Genomic DNA, 27,536 nt, shown 5'->3' on the forward strand with positions numbered 1-27,536 from the left:
GTTGCTGCAACATCACTGGTAAACAAACAGTCTGTCTGCTGCACTATCCCCAAGGCTGAGGGCTCATCATGATTATTCATAAGGACTAAAGCCTTAACCCAAATAGGCGCCTGACAAACACACTCATCGTGTCGCCTCTATCAAACTTTGGAAAGGAAGAAAGATGGAAGAGGGGCAAGAATGAGGGTCAACAAAATAGATGAGACCTATCAAAAAATCAGTTAGGAGCCTATGTGAATACATGAAAAATTAACCTTACAATATAAAGTCTCTTGAGGCAATTGTTGTTGTGAACTGAATCTCTTCTGCTTGTCCATCTCAGAGTCGTGGTTGTGCTGGACCCTATCCCAGCTGTGACTGAGTGAAAAGGTGGGGTACACCCTGGAAAGGTCACCATTGTGTTGCATTATAGAGTTATAATTCTCTATGTGAATGGAGACTGGGACATAAAATTCCATGTATAGACTCACCTGTCAAATCTGAAAGTGCTTTAAATGGGTCAGTGACTTTGTAGCAAAATAAAATTTAGTAGTATGGCCACCAAAGTTCAAACTGCATGCATATGTGCTTGACAGTACGTTCATGCTCATCTCAAGTTTCTTTTTACAGGGTGTTTAGAGTGCTTTTTAATATACTCAAGTTTGTAAGTTGTAGTTGTAGCACCAAAAGTAAAAGTTGTTCATTATGAAAAAAGAGCTCACTTAATAACAATGTATTTTTTAACAGATATAACTGTCAAAAAGAAATTGTTTCCTTCTGAAATGTAAATAAAAGTATGCTTTGGTTTTTCCAACAATGCTTAACAGCCTCAGTGTGTAATAACTCCCTGTTGTAAACTTCAGATTACTGCGATTGTGTCTCAGATAACATCTCAATAGCTTGAGGAGAAGCAGCCCTCTCTGGCTAACTGTACACTGCACCAAGTGCTAAACTTAACTCAGCTTAAATTCAGATGTCTCAACAAAAGCTGCTAGAATGCGAGAACATTTTGGTAAAAAACCTTGAACATGCCTTCACACATGAAAAAAGAAACTGGGTTAAAGCTTCTGTCTGATGGTTTTAGTCAGTGAGAGTAGCTGCTGCTAAGCTTTCGGCAGCACCAAGCTGCCTGAGTCAAAAATGTTTAAAGAGGTTCATTAATGACAGACATCAAAGTCTGACACTGAGCAGCCTCATCAAAGCAGAAACAAGAAGGATCTGTGCTCCACCTCATGAAACAAACCCCCTCCTAATGAGGAAGAGCCAACATGTCTGCTCCGCTTACTGCAAAATGGAGTCATTTCCCTCCTTACTTTTCCAGCCCTTTAAGGCAGCGACAGAGAAATGTGAACAGGTGGAGTCACAGGGCTGGCAGGCTGATCAATTAGCTCCACCTTGTCAGATGTGCACTTAAAAAAGAGGAGGAGAACAGAGGAAATGAAAAGGAGCTTGAATTGTGTGTGTGACATGAAGAGACAGAAAAATGATGCAAGGTTTCATTTCATGTAGAATGAAGCTGATTCACTGATGGGAAGCAGACAGAGTGACAACACATCTTCAAATACCAGGCTGTAAGTGGAAATGTCATTCACAGGAGCACGGTGGAAGATATAAGCAATTTGACTGTCACAACTCTCATAATGGAGCCACATTTCACCTATAACTGCTCACAAGTGGAAGTTTGTGTGTGCATGTGTTTGTCTGCTTAAATAAATTAAAAAGGAACACTTTTTAATCAGAGCATAACATCAGGTCGATTAAACTTCTGAGATCCGGTCAGTCACTTTCAGCTGCTTTGGTGTTAAAGAAATCAACAGGTGCAGTAGAGGGGCAACAATGAGACATCATTGCAAAACAGGAACAGCTTAGAGGTGGATGCTACTGACGTTTTCCCTCCTTCCCTCATGGCTCCTTTTTTACTAGTTTTGCATTTGGCTTGGGTCAGTGTTACTACTGGTAGCATGATGCAATACCTGGCCGCTACAGAGGTTGAACGGGTAGTCCAACTCCTCTGGAATGACATATGTATCATTGCCAGAAGGTTTGCATCTCCCGGCATGTCTCAAGCGCATGGAGGAGATTCCTCGCGAAGAGCTGGAAGCCTCTGATCACCTTAAACCTCCGGGATCTTATGGTGATGATCATTCTTCTCATTCCCAGCTTATCACAGCTGGATGGTTTGTCAGGCGTTCTTGTCTCTTCAGTGGCAGTTTTGAGTTTGCAGGGTAGCGTATGCTTATACGAGAAAGTATAAAAATGAACCATAAACCACATGACAGGCTGGACCACTTTACTCAAAAAACTTTTATTTTTGTAGCAGTTTATATTTGGCAGTATATAGTTTGACGTTTGGCACCTTGAGGCAACTTTTGTTGTGATTTGGCGCTATATAAATAAAATTGAATTGAATTGAATTGACGTGGGACGTTTGTGCCTGTAGGAAATGAGAGAACAGAGCAACAGCGGAACAGAGCAAGCACACATGAAAAAATATCACATAAATTAGCAGAGTTAGAAGACCTGGTGGCTAGCTAAAGCAACTTAAGCTTGACTTCATGGCCTTTTTCAAAAAAACATTGCATTGCCAACCATTTTTATGGATTTTACGGATGACCCCAAATTTATATGCCTATAAAAAGAAATGTTGTCTCCTTTAAAGCACTACTGGAGAGTCTGAATGATATCAAAGTGTGTGCGCTGAATCTCTCTTGGACCTGGGCCCTCTGTTATGTTAAACCAACAGTTATTAAACTTGGTGTAAAACTGAATGGTTTTTATATATGATAGATTAACAAAAATTATGATATTAAAGCTAGTTATTATCACTTGAGGATTTTATCCAAGATCAAATCCACCTCATCTTTTCACATTTTTGAACGTCTCATTCATACTTTTATCACAACACAGACTAATGTAATATAACACATTCTATGTTGGCCTTAGCAAAGCCTGCCTTGCTTGCCTACAGTTAGTCTAAAATGCTGCAGCTCATCTTTTAATTGGAAACAGGAGCACATTTCCTCTGCCCTTGCCTCCCTCCGCTGGCTCCCTGTTTGTTTTTAGGAATAATAATTTGGTTTTAAAACTTTTAATGGATCAGCACCACCATACATATCTGAGCTACGAATGATAGCTTTGCCCATGTCAGAGAGCCGCGTCATTTTCAGTTTTTAAAGTGCGACATAAAAATAATTTTTATTGCAAAGCTTTTAATTCAAATGTAAGTGGTGTGTTTTTACTGTCTAATTATTATCGTCATTATTGTTGTTGTTGTTATTGTATGATGTTTTGGTGCATTGCACAGCACTTTGCTAAACTTGTTTTTAAAAAGTGCTTTATAAATAAAATTGATTTGGATTGCCTGACTTAGTAATAAGCTCATTGATTTCCTTACATAAGAGGTTTATGTCTGGCTTATGGGACCACTTTTTTTGTTATGTTTGGTAAAGTTTCTACACTACAAGTTCAGTTCAGAAATAACACTCTTCGCACTGACTTTAAACAGCTCACAATCACAATTTTATATCTGTTGAATTGTTGAAACATAATCCAGCATTAAAACTTGTTTCAACCTAACTAAGGGCTTTCAGCCCTCCAAACTGCCATCCTATATAGGATTTACGTATAAAGGACTCTAAGCCGTAAATCTGTTTTGATGGTTCTGGTTAATTTACTGAGTTCCATGCACTGATGAGACAAAAAAAGGAACCTCAGTGATCACTGACCATAACCTGTCTTTTGATTTTCAAATTAAGAACAAAATCTGAAGTACATTTTACAATCTTAGGTCTCCCATATAACTTAACTTATTTTTCTGCTATGCTGTTCTTTTTGTTGAAAAACCAAGACATTGTTATTATTATTATTATTATTATTATTATTAGTAGTAGTAGTGGTGGTGGTAGTAGTAATAGTATCAGAATCAAATAGTACAACACGGCAGAGCATGTTGGTGAGGAAAGGCAGCTAGAAAGGCTGATCCTTCTAAAGAGTTACTGACAGACCTGAATGAGACTCTAATACCAAACCGGGTTTTATACACTACAAAATAAATAAAATAAAGACTACGTGTTTGCTACTTAAACAGTTACGGTTGAATAACCAAGCGATGAGTAACCTTCTGTTTGATAAGGGTTTGAAAAAACTGTCCTTGGTCTCATATGCAGTTTTCACCTTTAACTTCAACTCAACCGAACTATATTATGTCGTCAAGCGCGTTAATAAACACGATTGGTCAACTGCGAGAGTGGGTCCTTTTACTTGTCATTGATTGGTGCGAACCCCACACTGCTTATAGCAGGGTTGTACGTGCCGTCAGCGTGTGTTACGAGGAGGTTTGAACTGCACAGCTAATTATTCTGAAAATGGCGAGCTGGTGTGTACGAGCAGTTAGACAGAGCTACTCTTTTGTAGCTTCGCCTGCGCTAACAAGGTAAGGAGTATTTATTGGTGAGTTACGTCTCCTGACTTGGGCGTTTTTACAGTAACCACAGGGTTTCATTGGTCAGGTGGTTTTCAGCTCATGGAAGGAGCCGGCTAGCCTAGTTAGCTTTTGCAAGGTTAATTATTTAACATTAACGTGAAAGTCCGGCTCAAAGAAACGCTTAAAAACGTATGTTTGATAATATAGTGGGTCAAACTGAAGCCTAATCACCGTATTGGCGTGTACTCCCTAGAAACTGGAGGATGATGACATAACCTGACGTATCCTGAAAGTAGTCCATGCTACAATAAAGATTCAGGGGTCTGTTACAAACGCTGTTGTGGACGTGGGATTTAAAAAATTGTATTTATTTGATCTCTTTTATGTACTAAACCGTCTTCTGTGTTTCTATGTGGGTCTTGACGCAATGCGTATGGACCAAACTAATTTCATATATGTGGATACCTTCCTTACACAAGCCCCTCTTGTTTAACTAAAACCTCATGTTACATTAAATAATGTAATGTCAAGATTTGCGTCAGGTCTCCAAACTTTCCTAATGGCTAGAGAAAGATGCAGATATCCGTCGAAATGGGCTGTTACAATGAGTTTAACAAAATAAAGCTGACATATATGATATACGAGGCATTTTTCATTGAGTGGCAGAAATTCTAAGTTGATCCTCCTCCAGTGGAATTCATATTTAATGTGTCTTGTGCATTTACTACACATGTACAATGACTTTAAATGCCTTGCTGACGAATATGAAATTGTGTTCAGATGGGGACACTGAATGTGTCATTTTCACACCCTTGTATGCTGTGAGGAAACATTTGTATTAGCTCTTTTTCAGATTTCTGTTATCAAAGTGCTTAGAGTAACACAAGTTATGGACAGAAATATTTTAGCACTGTACATCAAAGTGCTTTGGCCACGTCCAGTAAAGTCTCTGTGGTGCATATATGGTGTAAATCTTGCTAAAATTTGAAAGTGCGGACTTGTTTGACTTATTCTGAGTGTCCTTGCCACCCAGGGGGTCTCCACGATTGTTATGCATGGCCACCCAGCAGAAGAATGGCCACGGGTCAGAGGAGGAGGCTGAGAAGCCAGAACCAAGCCCAACAGAGAAAACCCTGATGGAGGAGAAGACCCAGCTGGAGGATCAGCTCAAAGACATGACAGTAAGTCAGTGTGGGCTGCAGATCAGCCTCCAGTTCAGTGGTCACCAAAGTTACACTGATCTGGTATAAATATTACCATGTCGATACCTTTTTCTGTACTTCATCTTTTGTCAAGTTACGCTGTTCTTTGTAAAGTTACTGTTCTTCACACAGCGGCACATACATTTATAATCTATCACTCAAAATTAAAAATTAAAAAATGAGGCTTGGATTCTCCAGTGGGTATGTGATTAAAATATTTGGCCCTTTTTAGCTCAAATGAGTTTTAGTCTTAGTGATAGAACACTATAGCCTTTATAAAGGGGCTTAACAAATGTAAGTGCAGTTTTTAGCCAGCAGTTTGTTTCCACCTTGTTTCCAGGAAAAGTACAAGAGGGCGTTGGCAGACACAGAGAACCTCAGGACGAGAACTCAGAAGATGATAGAGGACGCGAAATTATATGGTAAGGGCTTGTTTCCATTTAGGCTTTCAGTTTGCACCTGTGGACGTTGGATCTGCTGGTGCAAGCCACTGCCTCGATGTCATTTCAGCTGGTCCTATACCCTTTGTTTTTTGTTTTTTAACCTCACACACTTTGTTGCTGCTGTTGCAGCCAGGTTGAAGACATGAGCACACGAACATAGCAATAGTTTAATGATATATCAGAGAAGTATTACAGAAGCTCAGAGATTCACAGGTTATACAGAGGGAAATTTGGCAACAGTTTAAAGACTTTGAGACTTTCTACGAGGGGAAAAAAGATTTCTCTGCTTCTGGTTTTGACAACTTCTCTTCCTTCACCAATGCTGATGTGGAGGTTTTGTCTAAATGGAGATACTTATCAGTCATGAGAATACTGCAGCACCTATTCACACCCTTGTCACTAGTATAAACCATCAATGTGTAATGCGGTGAGTAAACAGGTGCCATGTGATTCAATGTTTGTTAGGTGGTAAGGCTAAAACGATCTGCTGTTGCATGTTCCTACCACTAGATGTCAGAAGAGGTCAACTTTAGCCTTGTTAGAAAAATGATTTTCTTATGTGGTTTAATGCAGTTGTTTTTGTATAGTGACATCATATCTTTTAGATTTTGGTATATGTTGGTAGGTTATAGTTAAAATGACTCAAGAAAATGCTGAGTAGTTTGAAAATCATACAAGGTTAGAGTTGATTGTTGATAGACGTGGAAAAATGCAAGGACAATAATGATATAATTGAAGGTGTAACCTGAATAGTTATCCAACATCTTACCCTCACTAGGGATCCAGAGCTTCTGCAAGGACCTGCTGGAAGTTGCAGACATTTTAGAGAAGGCCACAGAGAGCGTGCCCAAGGAGGAGGTGACAAGCCAGAACCCTCACCTGAAGAACTTGTACGACGGCCTGGTGATGACTGAGGTCCAGATCCAGAAGGTGTTCACCAAGCACGGCCTTATCAAGCTCAACCCAGATGGCCAGAAATTTGACCCCTATGAGCATGAGGCCCTCTTCCACGCCCCTGTCGAGGGTAAAGAGCCTGGCACTGTTGCCGTAGTAACCAAAGTGGGCTACAAGCTTCATGGTCGTACCCTCAGACCAGCTTTGGTGGGTGTAGCCAAAGCTCTCTAGAACTGACACTGCAAGTCTGTAACAGAGCGGGATTAGTATTTCTTTCCTGACTGTTGGTTGACCTCAGGCTCAGCAGACTGCTCAAGGCACCCTACCAACATCTTCTCACATGTCTGTCCACACATCCCCTTCCTAGGGTGCCTCAAAGAGAAGGGGAGCCCAGCTGAACTTTGTATCTGGACGGTATCCAACAGTTTTTAACTGATACACTATGTATCGCACAGGATTTTTTTTTATTTTTTTTTTCATTAGTCATGCAAGTTGTGATCTTTGTCTTTTGATCAAGGAACCCAGGACAGGTATTCATATACATAGTTCTCAGAACTATAAATAATAAGGAAAAGTATGAAGTGAGATCTTGAACCCCTGCTTGCAAGACTTTTTGGGCAGAGATGAGGTATAAAATATGTTCACAAAGTGGTTAATGTTGTTATCATTCCAGACTTCAGTGTAAAGTGCTCATATTAATAACCGTAATTAGAATAATAATTCAATTCATCCTGTGAAAAAGTGAAAGAACAGTACAACAGGAAATGATAGAAAGGTTGACATTTGCTCTGTGCTGATAGCGGCTTTCTATCAGTGCTATCAGCCCTGTTAAAGTAATCCTGGTATTGTGGATGTGATCAGGTGGGGTAAGCCAACTTCAGCCAGTGTAACATCTCTCCCAGAGTCGTGGTGGACTGTGATGTGAGAGCTTTATCTGTCAAGAAGAAGAATTCTGTATATGGACCTTTTTGTCCAAATTGTCACTGCATCCAAATAAACTGGTGAATTTTGAAATCCTTATTGTGGTATTGTTTGGCTTTTATACACATCTTTAATGGACTGCATTTTAATGAAAGATGCAGGTAGCTCATGCAACCAGTTCAGAGTCCAAAATCAGTTTACACTTGGTCCATCCATCGTCCATTCGCTTCCGCTTATCCTTTTCAGGGTCGCGGGGGGCGCTGGAGCCTATCCCAGCTGTCATAGGGCGAGAGGCGGGGTACAGGCTTGGTTAATTAATTAATTTATTTTTCTTCTCTCAAGGATATAATTAACAGTTGTGTCCATTCTGACCAATATCTAATTCATTTATAACTCCAGAACTGACCTTAGGTTTCTGTAATACCAGAGTAAGCTTGTAAAGCTGCCTGTACTTTTTATTTGTTCCATAAACCGTAACTAAAAGATTTATATGGTTCCCAGATCTGAAAAGTAGGTCATGCAAATTCAAGGTTCAGCTACTAATTTCTCATATGATTAAATATCACTTCATTTTTAAATGTGCAAAATAAACATTATCATCTATGCAGACATAGCAAGATGTGCTTCATTGTGGAACTGACAAGTCTCGTTCAGTCTTCCCCAGCCTCTGAGTTAGAGCCACCTTTTTGCTCATCGTGTACATCAGGGGTGTCGAACTCCAGGCCTCAAGGGCTGGTGTCCTGCAGGTTTTAGATATCACCCTGGGTCAAAATAAAACTTTAATCAAATGATTAGTTAATTACCAGGCCTCTGGAGAAATTCAAGACATACTGAGGAGGTAATTTAGCCATTTCAATCAGCTGTGTTGGAGCAAGTACACATCTAAAACCTGCAGGACAGGATGATTACAGTAAAAAAGAAGAAAAGAGCTGAAATAGGAAAACAGCTACTACTTACAACTACTTTAGAATTGCAATCCACTACTGTACTGTAAAGTAGGTTAAGCTTTTATTGTTGTTGTTTAGCTAATTTTCTTTATGAAATTTATTTTTCTTTCTTTTCAGTTTAGTTTTGTTACATTTTTTTATTATTTATTTATTTACATTTTTATTATTGTTGACATGTTATTACAGTTACTCCATTCTATTCTTGCTTTCTCAAATCAAGTCTTCTTTTCCAGTGAAAGGGATCATTGAAACTTCTGTCACCTCATTTATATTCTGCCCTGGTGTGGACGTTAGGTCAGCTATACAAGTAACAAACCCTCTCTTTGTGACTCACAACAAAATTCTGGCATTTTGTGTTAGTTTTTGAAAGATCACATTTACTGACACTGAAACACCACCACTTAGAATGATAAAGTATTTGCACTTTTAATACATCTCCACAGATACTTTGTCATTTTCAACAACAAAGTAACAGAACAGCAAAACAACTCAACATAATGAGACGGGCAACAAGATTTAGGACAGCTCGACAGCATGCCACAACTAGAACCAAAGCCTCTTCTTCTTTGCGATTCCAAAAACTTTTTTTTTTTAATTACAAAAAGCTATAAAAATTTCCATGACATAAAATACTGTACATTTCACAGGTCAGCATAGTTCTCCCCTCCCCTAAAATGTATCTTATAAAGATATTTACATTTGGTAATGTAAAGTCAGCAAATCCCCTTACAAAAAGTATTTTCCCAATGAGAACAAAAGCAAATTCTTCAGTTTCAATTTTTGATTGAGACTTTAATATCAAAACACACCATTTTGGAACAATCTAGAACAGTTAGTTGCACGTGCAAACCTGAAAAAAGAAAAAGTGACAATTAAAGAAAAATGACCAGATGGTTTCAGCATCACCTTCGAAAAACATTCTGGGCCAGAGGCTTAAAGAAATGCTTATTATATCCGTTTTGCAAAATCAACAGAACACTCATCTAGCGTTCAACCAGCATCTTCTGGAAACCCACTACAGCCAATGAACACATTCAAATCCAGTAGGAAGATGTTAGCTAAGGGTTACAACAATGTACAGGAGTGGACCCGAAAACAATATCCGTGACCTAAAGAAATCTGCTTGAATGAATTTTTCAGTGTTTTCTACATACTGTAAATAAGAGGGATTATTTCCTGCTGCAGATCAATACACATTTGGTACTCTAGCTGGTTACAGGCAGACAATGTACGTTGGACTGTTTGTGCTCATCAGTGCAACAGGCACACACTATTTGTATGATACACTGACTGATTGTCAGGGTCTTTTCATAAGACTTTGTTGACAATCAAAAAATCAGCTGTAGCATTTAGCATAATGAAGCTCCTTTGGCCACGAATGTTGTTAACATATAAGTGAAATTTAAAACCCTGCACAAATGATCCTCAAGCTCAGAGCAAAACTTTACGTTCTTAGACGCTACATCGTCATAAACAAAACGCAACGCTCCACGTTTAAAGCAACACTACAAAAACAATGCCCTGCATGACTTGCATGACTACCCTCGCTCCATCCAGGAAACTAAATTTTAGTCAGCTACAGAAAAAGAAAAGAAGAGAATGTGAATCTAGACATTTTCCAGCACAGGTAACACCCACACTACCTCTTGTCTTTCTAATCCTTTTGTTTTTAAACGTACTCCTGCTTCAGCTGTGAGGCAACTAATGTTCAGCTTGGGTCACCAAAAAAAGCAATACAAAAGAAAATAATGCCACACAGTGCCACTGTTCTGCTTCTACTTTTAGCCAATGTAAAAAGTGAAGTGAAAGCATATTGATAGGCTGCACATCAGCCTTGTTGGGCAGCTGTAAATGTGGTCAGCTATAAGACTAAAAGACTATTGAACCTTAAACCTTAAGGTGCAACGTTGTGATGATGTATTAGCTCTGTGTACTCGCTCGGTAAACAGCAGTCTTGTACTTTTAAAGTCCTATCATCTGTAGTACAGCACGTGGACTGTAAAATATTTAAAGTTTTGAAGCTGAACCCACACTTTCCTCAGGACAAACTAAAAGGAATACAACAGTTATTGGTGGGTTGCTGACGCAGTCAATCAAATCGCTCCACTTACATTTTCTACAACATAGAAGGATGAAAGAAAATATTCTTTTTAAATATAGAAAATATTTCACGCTGAGATTTTAGGGGCTTTAAAACAAATATAAGCCATACATAATTTTAACTTAAATTTAAAAAAAAAAAATATTTAAGTAGGACCTTTTAAAATTAGCTATCAAACAAAAATACATTCCGAGTTGGACTTTTTACAGGTTAAAAATAAGCCTGGCAGTGCCCTCTGGTGGACAGAGTGTGACTGGCGCTGACTATGATCTCTTCTTTGGCATTTCTTGTCATTTATTGGTCAAACCTGCGGTGACACTGCTGATATTAGCATTAGTGGATTTTTAAGAGTCATGTTTAGGAATAAGAAAAGATTCCAATATTGATATACTGGTCAATATTTGTTTAATATAAATATACACATATATATTCTTTTTTAATGTTAGTTACATTAAAAAAGGGACAATAATGGGTGTCGTTTTTTGTTTTGTTTCACTTTAATTATCCAGCAATGCATTTCTCAAACTAGTTTCTACTCTGCTACATGTACTGAGAGTATTGTATGGAATGGAAGTTGGAGCACACTCTCCTGCAAAAACTCTAAATTAAATTTCTAAATTACCCCAACGCCTTTTTCTGCATCAGTTTTTTGGTAAAAATTTTTTGGGGGAAGATATACAGCAATACTAAGACATGTGTAATAGGCTGACATCAGCAGATGATCAGCCACCTGCAGCAGGTCAAGCTCTAGCTGATCTAAGTAAGCAGTGATAGGCTAGCAATGATATCAACCGGAAGGTATGGATAGGAATGAAGTCGAAGGGACCTGTGGAAACTCATCTTTTTGTATTCATTACTGTACTCAACATTTGGTGCAAACTGCAAACTCTGATAGGCCGATAATGACAGTAAAGTTCAGCGAGCCCATATATCAGTCCTGCTCTAACTAATATCATGCTATCTAATTAAGTTTGCCCTAAAACCAGCCAGGTTATGGGCAAACCCTGGTTTTTGGAGCTTTTTTCTTTGTGTTTTTTTTCCAATCACCTTATTTTGCAGCCACCAATGGGGTAAGAGTTTATCATAAAATCACATTTTGTTATTTACCCTTCTTTTCAGCAAGAAGGTTATTTGCCCTGTCGCCGGTTGCATTCATTACATTATTTCTACCTTCAGTGTACCTGCTGTAACAACACCAAAACAGCTCTGCAATACCTGCAACTGTTAACACTGCAGTTATTATTTTGTCAAAACATTTAGAATAGAAAGTACTGTAACCCACACAGCTGTATTAATCCCCTGTTCCTTTCCAAATGCAAAAATATAGGCAGTTTTGTTCCTTGCCCTTGTATGAAAATATTTTTTTCTCCAGTTGGGCATCTTATTTCTTTTCAACTTACATATTTACAAGGTCACTCCTGAAAAAAAAAAAATGGTGAAAACCAGTAGTTTTTCCTGCCTCCAGCGCTTATAGCTTATCTGTTTATAATTTCCTGAGCAACGATGGAGTGCTAAGAGGTGTCTCGAGATATCCAGCCACTTTCTGTAAGGAAGGTGAGAATGCGCTTCTTAAGAACCTTGTCCAGGTAGCTGGGCATTCGGCTCTTGGCGGGAATGCCCTGCCTTTTCTGCAGGTGATCTTTGATGATGATGGTTTTGACAGTCAGGTAGCGTGCCGGGCTGAGATTGAGAGAGTTGCACAGCACCTTCTCCCTGTCTGACAGCAGCTCGAAGCCCGTCAGATTCTCAATGGCAGCAAACTCACCATCTTTGCCCTCTTCTTTGATCCCACCTCCAACCCCTAGTCCTCCAGCAACGCCTCCTCCAGCTCCACCCCCGAGTCCCATCCCAGAACCAAGCCCTCCTCCTCCCGAGCTGCCTCGCTTTGAGGTGACCACACTTTTGTTCTCTTTGCGTTTCTCCCGTTTGTGGCGTGCTGCTTCGTATTCCGCTGACTCCTCCAGGCGTGTGATGCCGTTTCGGCGGTAACGCTGCAGCTCGCGCACCTTGGCCCTCAGCACTCGCTCTTTATGCATGTTCTCAAAGAACTCTTCAAACTCCCGATGGGCCATGAACTGGCAAAGCGCCCGCAGCCTCACCCGCTGCTCCTTCTCTTCCTTGGTGATTTTTCTTTTAGGTGTACTTGGGAGAGGACCAGCTCCCGATGCCGTCATGGATCCTGATCCGACTGCACCACCACCAGCCCCTGTCCCACTCACGCCAGCTGCACTTCCTACGACTCCCAACATCCCTGTTTTGTCCTTCTCCTTGTCCTTCTTGTCTCGGCCCAAAAATGAAGGCACCAGGTTGTAGTCACGAGCGATGTTCTTACGCCGCTGGCGTTCTCTGAGCTTACGCACATACATGTCCACATGGGCGCGCTTCATTTCAATTTCCACGTCCTCATCATCATAGTTGACACACAGTCCGCTGATGAGCTTCTCCGCGTCCTGGTCATACTCAATCTCATAGTCGTCACGTAGTGGCATGTAGCCCAGCTGCTGTTGCTCAACCAAGCTGATATCCAGCGGAGGGAGCGGAGTGGTCAGGCTGGGTGACAGGGGCCCCCCACTCGGGCAGGTGTGATCGGTCACCCGGTTTGGAATACTGTCAGGGATACAGGCCTTCCCCAGGTTTCCATGGATGTACATGGTGACATAATGTTCCATGACTTCCTGAGGAGTCCGGGATGCTCCGACATGATCGGCCATGTCCTCCTGAAAGGCCACAAAAAAGAAGTTGTTACTAAGAGGACACCTACACCATTTCTGATCACTGATATTCATATTTTATGCTTTTCAATTTTGGATTGTTTTTAAAATTAAACAAGTTAACTTTAGACATCATCATGAGATATTTGAAAATGTACATTTTCTGATGCATCATAGGGGTGCATAATTTTATCTAAAAATTTCCAAGTAAGTCAAACTTAATATAATTTATTTTACACAGACAAATATTCTAATACGCTACACATAAGCCATATGCACTTTGTAATTCACTTTAAATGGGGTTTTGGAGGTGAAGTGTAACTGGTCCACATATACTTAAAGGAGGCTGTCCATTAACAGATGTCTGTGCATTTTTCTGACCATTTGACACGCAAAAATTTATTTTATACTTGAGTAAATTAAACATCACTAGGTGGTGGTTGGTTTGTACCACAAGATCCTTGGTGGGATAACTTTGCATATCTGTAACATTTCCAGCAAACCTTTTGTGACACTATTCCACTCTTAAATGTTAGCCTTGGTTTTTGGCCCTTTGACCCCTGGGATAGGCTTCAACCCTCTCCTGACCTTGAGATGGATAAGTTGATAACAAAATAGATTGATACACTTTTGCATTATGAAAAATGAGATTTGATTACAGTTACATTACTTTGCTTTTTTGTGTTTAAACAGAACTATTCTTTCTTTTCCCTTTCCACTTCTTCTGACTTTGTTTCAGGGGGCACTAAAGCAGATCTTCTGCCTCCATCTCACCCTGTCCCTATAGTCACACCAACCCTCTGCATACCCTCCATCACTACATCCACAAGCATCTCTGTGGTCTTTCTCGTGCTGTTTTCTTTCTTTTGTGCTCTTTTTTGTTAATTTTCTTATAAAAATAGAGTTTTGAATGAATGTCTAAGCTAAAGTAGGCACTAAAAAGCACTGTGACTCAAGGATTCGTGGGATATTATTATATAAATATATAAATTTAACATTTGTGTAGATTCCATCAGTCTGATATCAAAACAGTTGGTCTTTGGTACACATTTAATTCAGAGGTTGATACACTTTACATGTTTCTTTAATATGCTGCATTTTAACACACGTTTCAGGTTAGGTTTCAGTTAATAACGAGTTAATTACTACTTACTACATAACAATATAGTTTTTCCTTACTTATTTGCTTCCTGTCTTGTCCCTTGTTGTTTTGTGACTCGGAGTAATACAATTATTGAATCATAATTATGATTATTTTTCCTTTTTATGCGACGTATTGTTAACATTCCACGTTTCTTAAAGTAAAGTGTAACACTATTCTCACACCTATTTTATTCAGGCTTTTCTTCTGTTTTTAACGTCTCGAAAATTATGTACAACGATAACAACGAAAATAAGAAGGAAAAATCATTTTTATCTTAAAGGTCATTAGCGTTATTCTTATATTACCGCTACAAGCCTACTGCTACTGTTTCCCTTTTCTAAGCACTAGGCACAATGAAACTCCTATGAGTTTGTAAAGAAAGCTCTAAAGGTCAGAAAAATAACTTAAAAAGTGATGTACCCAGTTTCCAAATCCATACTGCTCGATAGCATCGAGTAGCGACTGCTCTTCCCTGCTGGTCCACCCTCCTTCTGCCTCTGGACCCCAGAGAGAGAACCGACCGCCGTCGACCTGCTGGTAGCCGTGCCATCTCCGGTGATTACCGATTTCAGCGCCCGCTGAGAAGCACTCTGGGCACAGCTCGATATCAGGGCACTCGGTGCAGCGAAGCCGCAGGTTTGTAACATCTGCAAGGCAGTTAACGCAGTACTTCTTCCCCAAGTCGGCCATCTTGCCTGGCGTCTGCTTCTTGTTGTTGGAGGCAAACCTTCGCGCCTGCGTACAGCGAGCCTCGCAGCGCGAGCTACTCACATCCTGCTTATAAATATTAATGAGAATGGGTCAGGGCTCCTGTGATTGGTTGTCCTGCTTAGTTTCCAGGACAACCGAAACAAAACGAACAGTTTCATTGACCACAGAACTGCACGAGCCTTATCTCTGTATACAAAGTAAATATTATTTAAAATGGACAGAGAGGCGGGAAAGGGAGAAAATAAGGTAAGAATTCACAGTGACAGAGACACAGAGGAGAATTTTATTACTGTTAGTGGGGATAAAAATGAAGCTGTCTCAGCTGAAATGCCCACATCAGACCCTGAAGAAAAGCACGGTGATAGCGGGAAAGTCACAGAAGAGTCCCCCCCTGAAGAGGCCGCCACTTTTGAACCAGAAGCCAAAAGTGAAGATGAGCTCTGCACTGAGTTTGATGTGATGAATAAAGTCAAAGAACAGCCACTGTCCCAAGAAGAAAGTGTGGTTTCTGAGATGAACAGCACTTACCACGATGACGCTCACAAGCTACAGCCTGAGACCCAAGACACGGAGATCTCCAGCCCTCTACACCACGAAGATGAAGAGGCTGAAAAAGAGGGAACCACATCTCCATGTGCACAAAAACTAAACATAAAGTATAAAGAATACAGACAGCTCCTCCAGAAGCTGTGCAAGGAGCGAGATAGGGCCAGGCATAACAGCAGCCAGCTGCAGATGAAACTGGCGCAATACTTCAAGAAGGCTGGGGACAGTGTCCAGCTGGAGGGCGATAAGCCTGTGTCAGAGCAGCTGCAGGAGTACAAGAGGTACATCAACACCCTGACTGACCTGAAGCAGCAGCTCTGTGCTGAATCAGAGGCAGCCCAGCGTCAGGCAGAGGACCTGAGGCTACAGTCCGAGGAGCAGCTGGGCAAGGTTGGTGTTGTTTTAAGGGATTGTGTTTTTTACATTAAAGCACATCCCATATTCACATCTGCAGTAGCACAATAACAATTAAACTTCCAGCCTATTAAAGCTTCAGTCTCCCTCGGTATCTGGTAGGTCATAGATGATGTGATTTATTGTTGTTTGGTTTAACTCCAGAGTTCATAAAAACTGAAAGAAATGAGATGGGTCTGATTTCATTAAAAATTCTGTCTCTGTTTTTTATGCTTTCAGGCAGAATCCTTTTCTACTACTCAAAAGTGTCGTTTACTAATCAGTAGTTGTTTCACACTTCATTGTTCCCCACTCAATCTTTATCTGCATCCCACTTCTGTTACCAGTGTTGGGCCTGGAGGGGGCAAATACTGGCCCTACTAACCCCTAACCCTACTTTAGTGGAAATTTAGTGAAAGCCCCAATCAGAACCTTTAGATACATCTGCATCTAAAGGACAAAGGTCACTCTTTCGAGGATGCTAATGTTTACATTTTGGTTCTAAAGAGGAGTGAAAGAAGCCATCTATGTCCAACTGTTAACGACCCTCTTTGAACAGAGGGGGTGGGTTACGACACCAACTATCTGCCATCTATAATCCATTTTTGACATCCCTTCCCAGGCGCCACATGATAGTGTGAGGCAATATCTCCCAATGGTTTCATCCAAAACCTCTGCAGATATCACACACACCCTAGCTCATGTGGTGAGCCACATAATCAAGGGCTTAAATACTTCTGACTCTCCATTTTTGATCTTAGAACTCAAGAAGCTTATCGAATGAGAGCTGAATCATCTTCAACAAACTTAAAGAAGTCCAGTCGCTTTTCTTTCCAAGCTCCTTAGCTGACCCCCTGTGAACAAGCACTTAACAGTTGAAAAGAAACACACTCCGCCCTAAAGCGGGTTTTATAACTTCTGCCTTCGTGACTCTACTGGTTTTGCTGTGGCATAGCTTTTGTCATCTGACAGGATGCACAGGTTTGCCTGCTTGCCTTAAACTGACCATAACCTTGACTCCGAATCTTAACCCTTAAACAAGTCAGAAGGGTTGTAAAAAACTGAAAGCTTTAACCTTTCATCAAGCAGATGGTCTAAAACTTGCTAAGACTTTAATCACTCACTCCTGTTGCTTGTAAGATGGATTTTCCAGAAAGCTGGATTCCACATTCTGTCTGTTCTGCAAAGACACATTTTCAACAGGCACAATTTAGATCCACTTTTAAAAATAACAACAATGTGATGTAAAGTGTTTATGTGACTAAATACAAACACGCTCTGCACTATTTAGGTGAAGTGAGAAACCCAAACAAAGAACAAAGTTTAGTCAACTGAAAAAGCCACAGTTTCTGTCAGGTACTGGAGTTTCATTTTACACTTTAAATGTAAATCCCCAAAAAATTTAAAAAAAACAAAAAACGCTTATGCTGATTGGCATGTAAGCATTATTTTACATGTCTTTGTACCTACTCCATCACTGACTCGATGACACGTTTAACAGCTTCACACTTATTTGTTTGGACACCAAACCCACTACACCTTTTAGGAAGAAACTCGTTATGTAAATTAAGATTCACAGTCTACACCATAAGGCCTCTTCTTACAGGCCAAACAGAACAATAGGATAGCTGCACTTATTACAGTCCTGAGAGATCAAAGTCAAGCTACAAGCAAAAAGAGAAATTCTGTGATACAGTAATGTCCAGTGTTCCTCAACTGACTGAAGCGTTATCAATAAAACATTTATTTCCCATGAGATTAGATTTGCTACAACTTTACTGCCATTGTTGAGAGTAGATGTGAAGAGAAAGCTGCACACAGTTACAGTGTGTCTTGCTGAAATGTTCAGTCATTCCTCAGCCTGTATTTAAAAAGGAGCCTTAATTACAGCAACAGAGGATTAGTTAAACGAGTGATCTTTTGTCACCTCAAACTGATGTACTTAGGGTACAAGAAAAAAGAGACATAAACATTTTCATTTGCTCACAAATATGAGCACAGTTCTGCCCCCGTTCTTGCTGTTCACAGTAACACCCACTGCAATGTATCTGCAAGAGAGGCGGACAAATGAGAAAAAGAGAGCAGCTTTTCAGCCTCTGTCTTCACAGGGGCACAGTTATCTTTTCTTGAGACTGTTTTTAGTGTAGCCTATACAGGCTTCTGTTCATTAGTGTTGTCCTTCATTTTAAATATGAATTCAACGTTAAAAGCACAAACAAAAATAAGTAGATTTTAACATCACAGTTTTGATATGGCAAAATTTTCCAGTTTCCAGTCATTGTGGATCAAAATTATTGAAAGACTTACAACCCTAATTAAGTTGATAACACTTAAAATTGTGTTATTTTTGTAATTGTGTGTGTTGGATCATTCTGTCCACAACAAAAATACGACTTTAATGGAATTAGTACAGTGCTCTGCAAGGGCAAAAGGTGATATATTTCAGTTCAGCAGTCCGATTAGCTGCATTTGAACCAAAAATCCATCTATTTGTTTGTTTGTTTTTGTTGACTTCATTTTCATTTCAAACATGGGTGAACTAGAAACATAGATGTTAGCACAGTAAATGCATGAAACAGTAAATCATTTTTTATGTATTCATTATTATCATTATTTTTGCCTGTTTAGAAAAAGGGAAAAGCTTTTAAATGATACCTCGGTCTCTACAGGGAAAATGAGCACAAGTGAGTCACACATGCACACTTGCAGGGAAGCTAGATGGATGTGCAATGCATACTGAACTGTGCAGACACAGTGGAAGCTGTGGAAGATGCACAAAGACCGTTTGTTAAATATAACTTGAAACTAAGTACAAATCTGCTGGCAATTTAATAAAAAATACACTGAAAATACAGTGACTGTACATATAACCCTGTTATTAAAATAATTTAGCAAACTGTTAATGTACTCAAAAACTGTCTCATCTTCATCCTCAGGTGGAAGATGAATGGCGAGCACTGATGGCACTGAAACAGGATACAGCTGTGAAGATGCTAAGCAGACGCCTGGGTAAAGAAGCAGCTCGGGCCAAAGTGGAGGCGTCTCTGCGAGCTGAACAGCTTCGGCAGGACGAGCTGATCAAACTGCGGCTGAAGCACATCAAGTTGAATATGAAGGTTCGCAAGCTGGAGGCAGAGCTCCGCCGTGGGGAGGAACATGACAGGGACCCCATACAGATCCAGTTTGAGCAGCTGCAGGCTGAGAAGCTAGAGCAGAAAAAACAAGCCGAAAAGCAGCACGAGGGATCACTAAAGCTGCAGAAGAAGATCAGCAGTAGCTTGGAGGTATGCTGACAAATCCATGGATACAGATTGCTTCTAATTTCTTTCATTATGAGCAATAGCAGTGATATTTGTTGTTCCTCTTGTGTCAGTGCCTGTCAAATATAAAGGAGAAGCTGCACTGGTGCCAGATGGAGGTCAAGGTGAAGAGAGAGCAACTGACTGAGGTGGAGGCCGTGGTGGCTGGGAAGAGGGACCACCTAAACAGGGTCAAGCAAGAAAACAGTCGCCTGCACAGACAAAACCTGAGGTTGAAGGAGCAGCGTGGGCTGCTGGGCAACAGGGTCCTGCTGCAGGACTTTGAGGATACTGTGAATGCCTCTGACCAACTGGAGGAACAACTAGAACATCTGAAGTGCCGGCAAGCCGAGATCCTCTTCAGCTGTGGCGGGTGGAAAAGTCAATAATGACTAAAACTTTATCTTAGGTTTCAAAAAGCTATGAAAAAAATGAGAAAAGAACACATGTAGCTGACAAGGAGCTACCAGGAATGAGAACGAGCACTAGCCCTTACAGTTTGATTCAGTGTAGTGTCTCCCTGCCTGCATGCTGTAAAACTTGGAAAAACATAATCTGCATAAGAAGTCATGGTCGGGATTCCATGCATCCTCTCAAAAACAATAATCATCTTAGATAAGGTGACTCAGAGATGTTGATTGCAATCTTAAAAACATTGATAGAAATAAAGATACATTTTTGTGGACTTTTTGTATTTTAATATGAAAATTTACTTGCTTTACCACAAGGTTTTAGTGTATTTGTCCTGTGGTAAAGAAATAATTAATTTAATTTAATTTTACAAAGAAAACATAGTAGCGGTTAATACTGTCACCTCACAACTAGAAGGTTGTATATTTATAGTTCCTGGCTGGCTTCAGCTTCTGTGTGGGAATAATTCGGTGATTCTGAATTGCCTGTAGGTGAAGATGTGAGAGTGACTGGTGAAGTTTGTGTTCAAAATTTTTTTTAATATTTTTTTCCTTGGAATAAAATTAAATAACCAAAACATTCATGATCGATAAAAAAAAAAAGATACAACATAGACAACAAAGATGAATCAGACTCACGGCCTCTTGCTCCAGGGTCCACTTCTTCCATACATTTAACTATGTGTATACTTAGTGTTGTTGGTGAGGTATGTCCCGTCATAATAAGTCTGATTCTCACATACACATCAGTTTGGTTCTGTAAATGCTCACGTTGCATTGAATATACTGACTCCTGACTTTAGGGAAACTCCCAAGAGTCAAGGGTTAAGTTGTTTGTTGAATCAAACAAAAATTAAGGATAAACGTGACCTCTAGATTAGACTACTGTAATTCCCTTTACTTTGGTCTCCACTCGGCCCTTCTTCATAGATTGCAGCTTGTCCAGAATGCTGCGGCACGCCTTCTGACTGGAACCACAAGGTTTGCCTCTATTACCCCAGTCCTTGCTGACCTGCATTGGCTCCCTGTCAAATACCGCACTGAGTTTAAAATTCTGTTGCTTACCTTTAAAATCATAAACAATACTGCGCCGTGCTACCTCACTGAACTCCTTAGTCTCCTTAGTCCATATACCAACAATTACTCTTAGTGCAGCCTAGATCCCGGCTAAAGACCAGAGGTGACAGTGCTTTTGCCCTGGCAGCCCCGAGGCTCTGGAACAATCTTCCTGCTGCTATTCGCGCCTCTGTTCATTTAAATCTCAGTTAAAAACTTGTTTGACCTGTTTGACCGAGTGTTTTCAGTTAGTTAGTGCACATTCCCTATATTTTACCCTTATGTTATTTATCTTCTACTAATGTTCCACTGTATAAATACCCCCACCTTATATTTATGAGTACTCAGTAATTTTATCTTCTAAACTATGCTCTAATGTTTTATTTCTTTTTTTGTCTGTACTTTTTGGGGTTTTTTGTACTCTTTTATAGCCTTTCATCTTATATCTTATGTTTTAACCTTGTCGTGAAGCACTTTGGTGTACCTTCGGTTTTAAATGTGCTATATAAATACAGTTGTATTGTATTGTATTGTATAAACTAGCAATACATTTATTTATGGATTATAAAGACAAGAAGACTTTGACAGCAATTGTATGAAATCCATTGTTTAGAAACCCAGAAGCTCTTGATCAGAAGATTCTGGGTTTTGATAAATCAGTCTCTAACACTGCAATTTTACACTTAATGTAAAAGACCTGGTGTCACAGCAAGAGAGTTACATGATGCTGATAGGACAGTGAGGTGACTGTGTTTTAATCTTCAGGCACTGAACCTTCTTTGGGTCAGTCTTTTTTTTTAAAGACAGAATCATCCTAGTGCATGCACATCTCTATAGGGTAAACCTTAAAACTGTAATTTAACACAAAATTTCAGTGAGGACCACATTTATTTCATTTGTTTGGAAGCTCCTTGTCCTTCCATATACATGTAAAAATCACCAGCACATATCTCCAACCTTTCTGCATACATTGAGAGTCTGAAGCATGGAAAACAGCACCAAGAGCCAGTGCAGAACAGAGTAGGCTTCACAGATAAGACAATGATTAAATCAGGAACAGTAGAAACTGCGTTTAAAGGACGTGGGGTGGAAGTGGGTTGCTAAGCAGCATGCAGGTGCACAGCAACTGTGGGCAGGCTAAAGCAGCTTAAATAACCCACCCTATTGACAACTGCATGGATAGAAGGATATCAGTTGATACATCATTTATTGTGTGACTGGCAGCTTATAACAACCAATGCCTTTTATATTAGAAAAAATGTATATACATCACACACATGCTGTCATGGACAGACACTCCAAGGCTATGAGAGACTTTAACCCCAGCCTGTCAATTCCTAATAAAATGACTTGATGCATGCTCAGGTAAGAAAATCCTAAAAAATTGATTCTGTTCATCTGGATGTAGCGTTTTCAGTTGGAGAAACGTTTCGTCACTCATCCAGGTGACTTCTTCAGTCTCAGCTGACTGCAGGTTTCCCCAACCTTAAAAAAAGTACAGTTGCATAATGACTGAGACACTGAATGAATGAACAGTGGGCTGTGAGGTCAGTTTCTTGCTCATTAATATGCAAACTGTCATGACCATTGATCAACAACCACTGATCAATAACCGTTGATCATGGCCATGATTACCATTCACAGAGAGTTGGGGAATGGCTGCAATCACAGCACTGTAAGATGGTGAAAGATGTAGCTTAGGCCCCCTCCTCGATTCAGAGATAGTGGTTTTCTTTTCATGTAAATGGCCTTCTTGACTCCCCACTCAAATCAGCGTTCCTCCCTGTCCAGGATGTGTACATCCTCATCATTGAAAGAGTGGCCACTGACCTGTAGGTGTAAATAGACTGCAGAGTCCTGGTCTGACATGTTAGCTTTTCTGTGTTGTGTCAGAGGTTGTGTGGTTTGGTTGGTTGTAACTCACTGTGGCTTACGACGCCAACTGTCTTCCACGTCTGAAACATCTTCAAGAAACTTAAAGAAGTCCAGTCGCTTTTCCTTCCAAGCTCTCTGACCTGGATGACTGAGAAGCTACACAGACATCTACCAAACTGTGTCACTCCAGTGTAAAGTTGATATTAACCTAGCTAAGTGTCTTTGAAACAGACAGTTTTCACACCAGCAACATTTTGTACCAAAAGTCAGAAGAGGCTCACAAAGATTTTTTAGAGGAGCATTTTATTGTCATATCACTGTTCTGTGTCAGCACCCAGAAATGTCTGATCCATTCCTCCCTACTAATCATTTACACGCTATATTCTGCTGCTGGCACCAGCCTGACAACTTTTAATTTTGTCACTTTCTTGGGATGCAAGATAGTGACAGTATATATCTGTCTATCTATGTGTGTGTGTGTGTGTGTGTGTGTGTGTGTGTGTGTGTGTGTGTTAATATACATATGCAGATCGGTTGGCAGATCTGAACAATGAATAACCTCTCGTACACACTTTTGATCATAAATTCACTGACTGAGCAGGAGCTTTATTTCAAATAATGCAACATTTTAAGTGTGTTAATGTGCAGATTAATACAAAAAAAACTGGACCACACAATTACAAGCATTTCACATTTTTACATTTTATATTTCAGAACAAACTGTATAGATGAACAGGAGGCCAGTTTAAGGAGAGTTTGCATCCTTAAGTTTCATGGTATTGCGGACCCAGGACGAAGAGGGATCAACACAGATTTTACGAGACATTTTGGTAACCAAACTGACACAAAGAGAAATGATTAGCATTACTAAAATGTATCGTTTTATCTATTTTACAAAATAAAAACAGCTGCAAAATAAAAATGTGCACAACAACGGTGAGAGGAAAACTAGGATCAGATAAAAACTTATATGTTTTGACATGTCATGTTAAATGTAAGCTCTCATTTTTAAATATCCCCGAATTGTACTTTATTTCCTAAGCAATGGTCATTCTGAGAATTATTTGTTACACTTACACGTGTAATAAATATTTTGAAATGTAAGGAAACTTAGTGTAGAGGAACTTACATGATTGCAGTTTTTGGGCACCGTGGATCAGTAATGTAATATGAGACGATTAAACCCGGGTTAATTCTTCTTTGAGAGAACCTGAGGCAACATCCTGGACAAAGAACATTAAGAAATGTATTAGACTATTTTATTAAGTAAGACAGTAAGAAATCTTTATAAACCAAGAGTCACAGTAAGATAATGAATGTCTTTGTATATTACAAACTGTAATATTTAATTTTATATAAAAATATGTCCTAGTTTGCGCACCTTTTCTTTCAGAAATAATACTGTTTTAGAACACTGAATAAAACCAGCTTCAAAATTCTGTCTCAATAAATATATTCATTTGCATAAATGACAACTAGGCTCTCATATATAAACCTAAATGTGTATTTTAAACAATTTCCTTGCAGTAGTGTTGTGTAGTAACATATTAGGGAAGCAAAGTATTGAAACGTCAAAATTCATCAAACCATGAAAACAAAGAAGTTTGTTCATTTTGTTAATCATTTCCAGACCAGGTGTAGTAGAGGTGGTGTCAACTGACTCTTTGTTTAATTTATGAGCAATGCTAAAAGTAATGAAAATACTACTGATATGAGGATCATCATCATCATAGTTTATTTATATAGCACTTTAAAAACACACAAGCCTGACTGTGATGGACCGAGCAGTGAAGGAAACTTAGGCACAGGTTAAAGTCCAAAAAATTTTTTTTTTATTTAACCCAAAAACATAATTGGTTAAATCATGCAAAAAGAATCAAAATCTTGGGCCCATAAAAGAGGTCAAAATAACAGAACTCTACTCAAAGTTGACAACACTACTGATAACTCAAACAAACTGACCTAACTTAACAAGACAAAGGGGAAACTTAAATAGTGGCTGATCAGCCCACAAAAAACACGAGAAGGGGTAAAACACACAAAACCTAACTAAACCTAACATAATGAACTCCAATTCCCCCCCATGGTCCCAAGTTATGGCATGAACCAATTTGCAGTCTTCCTTTAAAGCTCGCTCCGCCCCTTTTCCACCTCTTGGCTCCTTAATCAAGGGACTGGAACAGCTGCCACTAAGGTAACTCAGAAAACAAAAGATTAATCATACATAACAGTGTAAACTAAAATGTGCGCACTTATTTTAGAATGCAGTGTTATGTGGATATGTGAATTAATTCTAAACCAAAACCAGTTATTTATTGTCCTGTAAATTAATTCCTATATTTAAAGAAAGACAAATGTGAATGCAATGTTACTTATAAGCCTCTACACTAACATGGTGGGTATTACCACTGTGTGGCTGTAAGTGCAGCCATCACACTGACCAAAGTGCTGAACAATAGAAATATAAGAGATACAATAAGAATAATAAATACGATAAAAATAATAAACATAGCAAAAACAATAAAATCTAAGTAAATACAAGTCAGTTAACCACTGAGTCAAAAACCAGCGAATAAAAATGCGTTTTCAATCTGGATTTAAAAACCAGCACTGATGTCGATTGCCTAATGTGAAGAGGAAGATTATTCCAAAGCTTAGGAGCCAAGATAGTGAACGCTCGATCTCCTCTCAGTTTCAGCCATGATTTGGGGACTGAGAGCAACAGCTGCTCAGCTGACCGGAGCGAACGAGTAGGGACATAAGGCTTCAGCAAATCCGACAAATATGCAGGTGCATAAATATGCAGGTGCATATAATAAAAGAACTTTAAAATGAATCCTAAATTCAATTGGAAGCCAGTGCAGGGAGGCCAGAACCGGAGTAATGTGCTCAAATTTCCTTCTACCAGATAAAAACCTTGCCGCAGCATTCTGTACTAGTTGCAGGCGTGTCAGAGTGCCCAGTCCAACCCCCATTAAAAGGGAGTTGCAATAATCCAAGCGTGAGGTTATAAAAGCATGGATAACAGTCTCCAAATCACGCCTTGAAAGAAAAGGTATAACCTTCGACAGACGCCTGAGTTGATAGAATGATGATTTCACCACCCCATTCACGTGGCCATCAAAAGTAAGTGCAGAGTCGATTTTTAACCCAAGATTGGTAATTGAGCTCTTCAGGTGAGGGGTCAGAGCAGCAAGGTCAACATCAGGGATATCAGAGGAACGATTCGGGCCAAACAGAATTGCTTCCGTTTTACGTTCATTAAAATTTAAAAAGTTTAGAGCCAGCCATGACTTAACATCGCTAAGGCAATCAAGCAGGAGTCTAATTGGGGAGCTATCAGAATGACTGAAAGGAAAATAAAGCTGGCAATCATCAGCATATAGATGAAATGAAACTTTGTGTTTACGAAAGATCGCACCCATTGGCAGGAGATACAACAAAAACAGTAATGGCCCAAGAATAGATCCCTGTGGTACACCCCATGGCAGAGGGGCCACAGAGGACGATGACGAACCCAACTTAACACAGAAGCTCCTGTTTGAGAGATAAGATTTTATCCACAGGAGTGCCAAGCCAGAAATACCCACACAATGCTGTAATCGAGAGATCAGCAGGTCGTGATCCACTGTGTCAAATGCACCAGTCATATCTAGTAGTATAAGCACTACATGTTTACCACAGTCCGTCGCTACCAGAATATCGTTCATAACCTTTATGAGAGCTGTCTCTGTGCTATGAAACGGCTTAAAGCCGGACTGAAAAACTTCAAACATTTGAGAGTTGTTTAGATAATCCATCAGCTGAGTGTGAACAACCTTTTCCAAGCTCTTACTCAGAAAAGGAAGTTTAGAGATGGGTCTAAAGTTTAACATAACTGAAATATCTGAGCCTGGCTTCTTAAGTAAGGGATGAATAACTGCATGCTTAAACTCACTTGGTACTTGACCTGACAAGAGGCTGGTATTAATTAGGTTCAGAATATGTGGTCCAACAGTAGGAAACACCTTTTTTAGAAAACAGGGATGAGCGACATCATTCAGAGAACCACACGGGTTAGCAGTTAACACAAGCTTCTCTAGTTCAGGTAGAACAATTGGTTGGAAAGCAATAAGCAAATTTAAACAGGGAACATGCACAGCCGGGTCAACAGAAGATAAAGTGGAGGGTCTCAAACTGGCAACCTTATCCACAAAGAAATTAAGACTTATTACACATAACCTCAGAAGACTGCAAAAGAACATGATCCTCTGCATTCAGTACAGAATTTATGGTATTATACAAAACACAAGGGTTATGCGAATTAACAGCAATAAGTTGAGAAAAATAGGAGTTTTTGGCAGTCTTTACTGAACTCTGGTAAACTTTCCAGCTCGTCTTAAGAGCTTCCAGAGAGACGTAGAGCCTGTCCTTTTTCCATCGTCTTTCACATCTCCTACATTCTCTTCTAATGGCTTGAGTAAAATCGGTTAGCCAAGGAC

At 39.7% G+C, this 27,536-nt stretch overlaps 3 protein-coding genes across 3 annotated transcripts; 2 read left to right on the forward strand and 1 right to left on the reverse strand.

Annotated features, from left to right (window-relative positions):
* The first annotated feature begins 4,265 nt into the window (after positions 1-4,265).
* Positions 4,266-7,961, forward strand: grpel1 (GrpE-like 1, mitochondrial). Its single transcript, XM_031728290.2, has 4 exons — positions 4,266-4,411; positions 5,436-5,583; positions 5,945-6,026; positions 6,826-7,961. The coding sequence occupies exons 1-4, from the start codon at positions 4,344-4,346 to the stop codon at positions 7,170-7,172; spliced, it is 645 nt and encodes a 214-aa protein (XP_031584150.1). The 5' UTR covers positions 4,266-4,343; the 3' UTR covers positions 7,173-7,961.
* A 1,249-nt stretch (positions 7,962-9,210) lies between these two features.
* Positions 9,211-15,485, reverse strand: tada2b (transcriptional adaptor 2B). The gene is made up of 2 exons (XM_031728292.2): positions 15,186-15,485; positions 9,211-13,627 (listed from the first exon to the last, which is right to left on the reverse strand). Exons 1-2 carry the CDS (start codon positions 15,453-15,455, stop codon positions 12,422-12,424), a joined length of 1,476 nt encoding a protein of 491 aa, XP_031584152.1. The 5' UTR covers positions 15,456-15,485; the 3' UTR covers positions 9,211-12,421.
* Positions 15,486-15,661: 176 nt separating this feature from the next.
* ccdc96 (coiled-coil domain containing 96) lies at positions 15,662-21,765 on the forward strand. The gene is made up of 3 exons (XM_031728293.2): positions 15,662-16,412; positions 19,352-19,699; positions 19,789-21,765. The coding sequence occupies exons 1-3, from the start codon at positions 15,690-15,692 to the stop codon at positions 20,101-20,103; spliced, it is 1,386 nt and encodes a 461-aa protein (XP_031584153.1). The 5' UTR covers positions 15,662-15,689; the 3' UTR covers positions 20,104-21,765.
* Positions 21,766-27,536: the final 5,771 nt, after the last annotated feature.

Source organism: Oreochromis aureus, linkage group 3 (assembly GCF_013358895.1).
Source record: "Oreochromis aureus strain Israel breed Guangdong linkage group 3, ZZ_aureus, whole genome shotgun sequence".
Classification (NCBI taxonomy): Eukaryota; Metazoa; Chordata; class Actinopteri; order Cichliformes; family Cichlidae; genus Oreochromis; species Oreochromis aureus.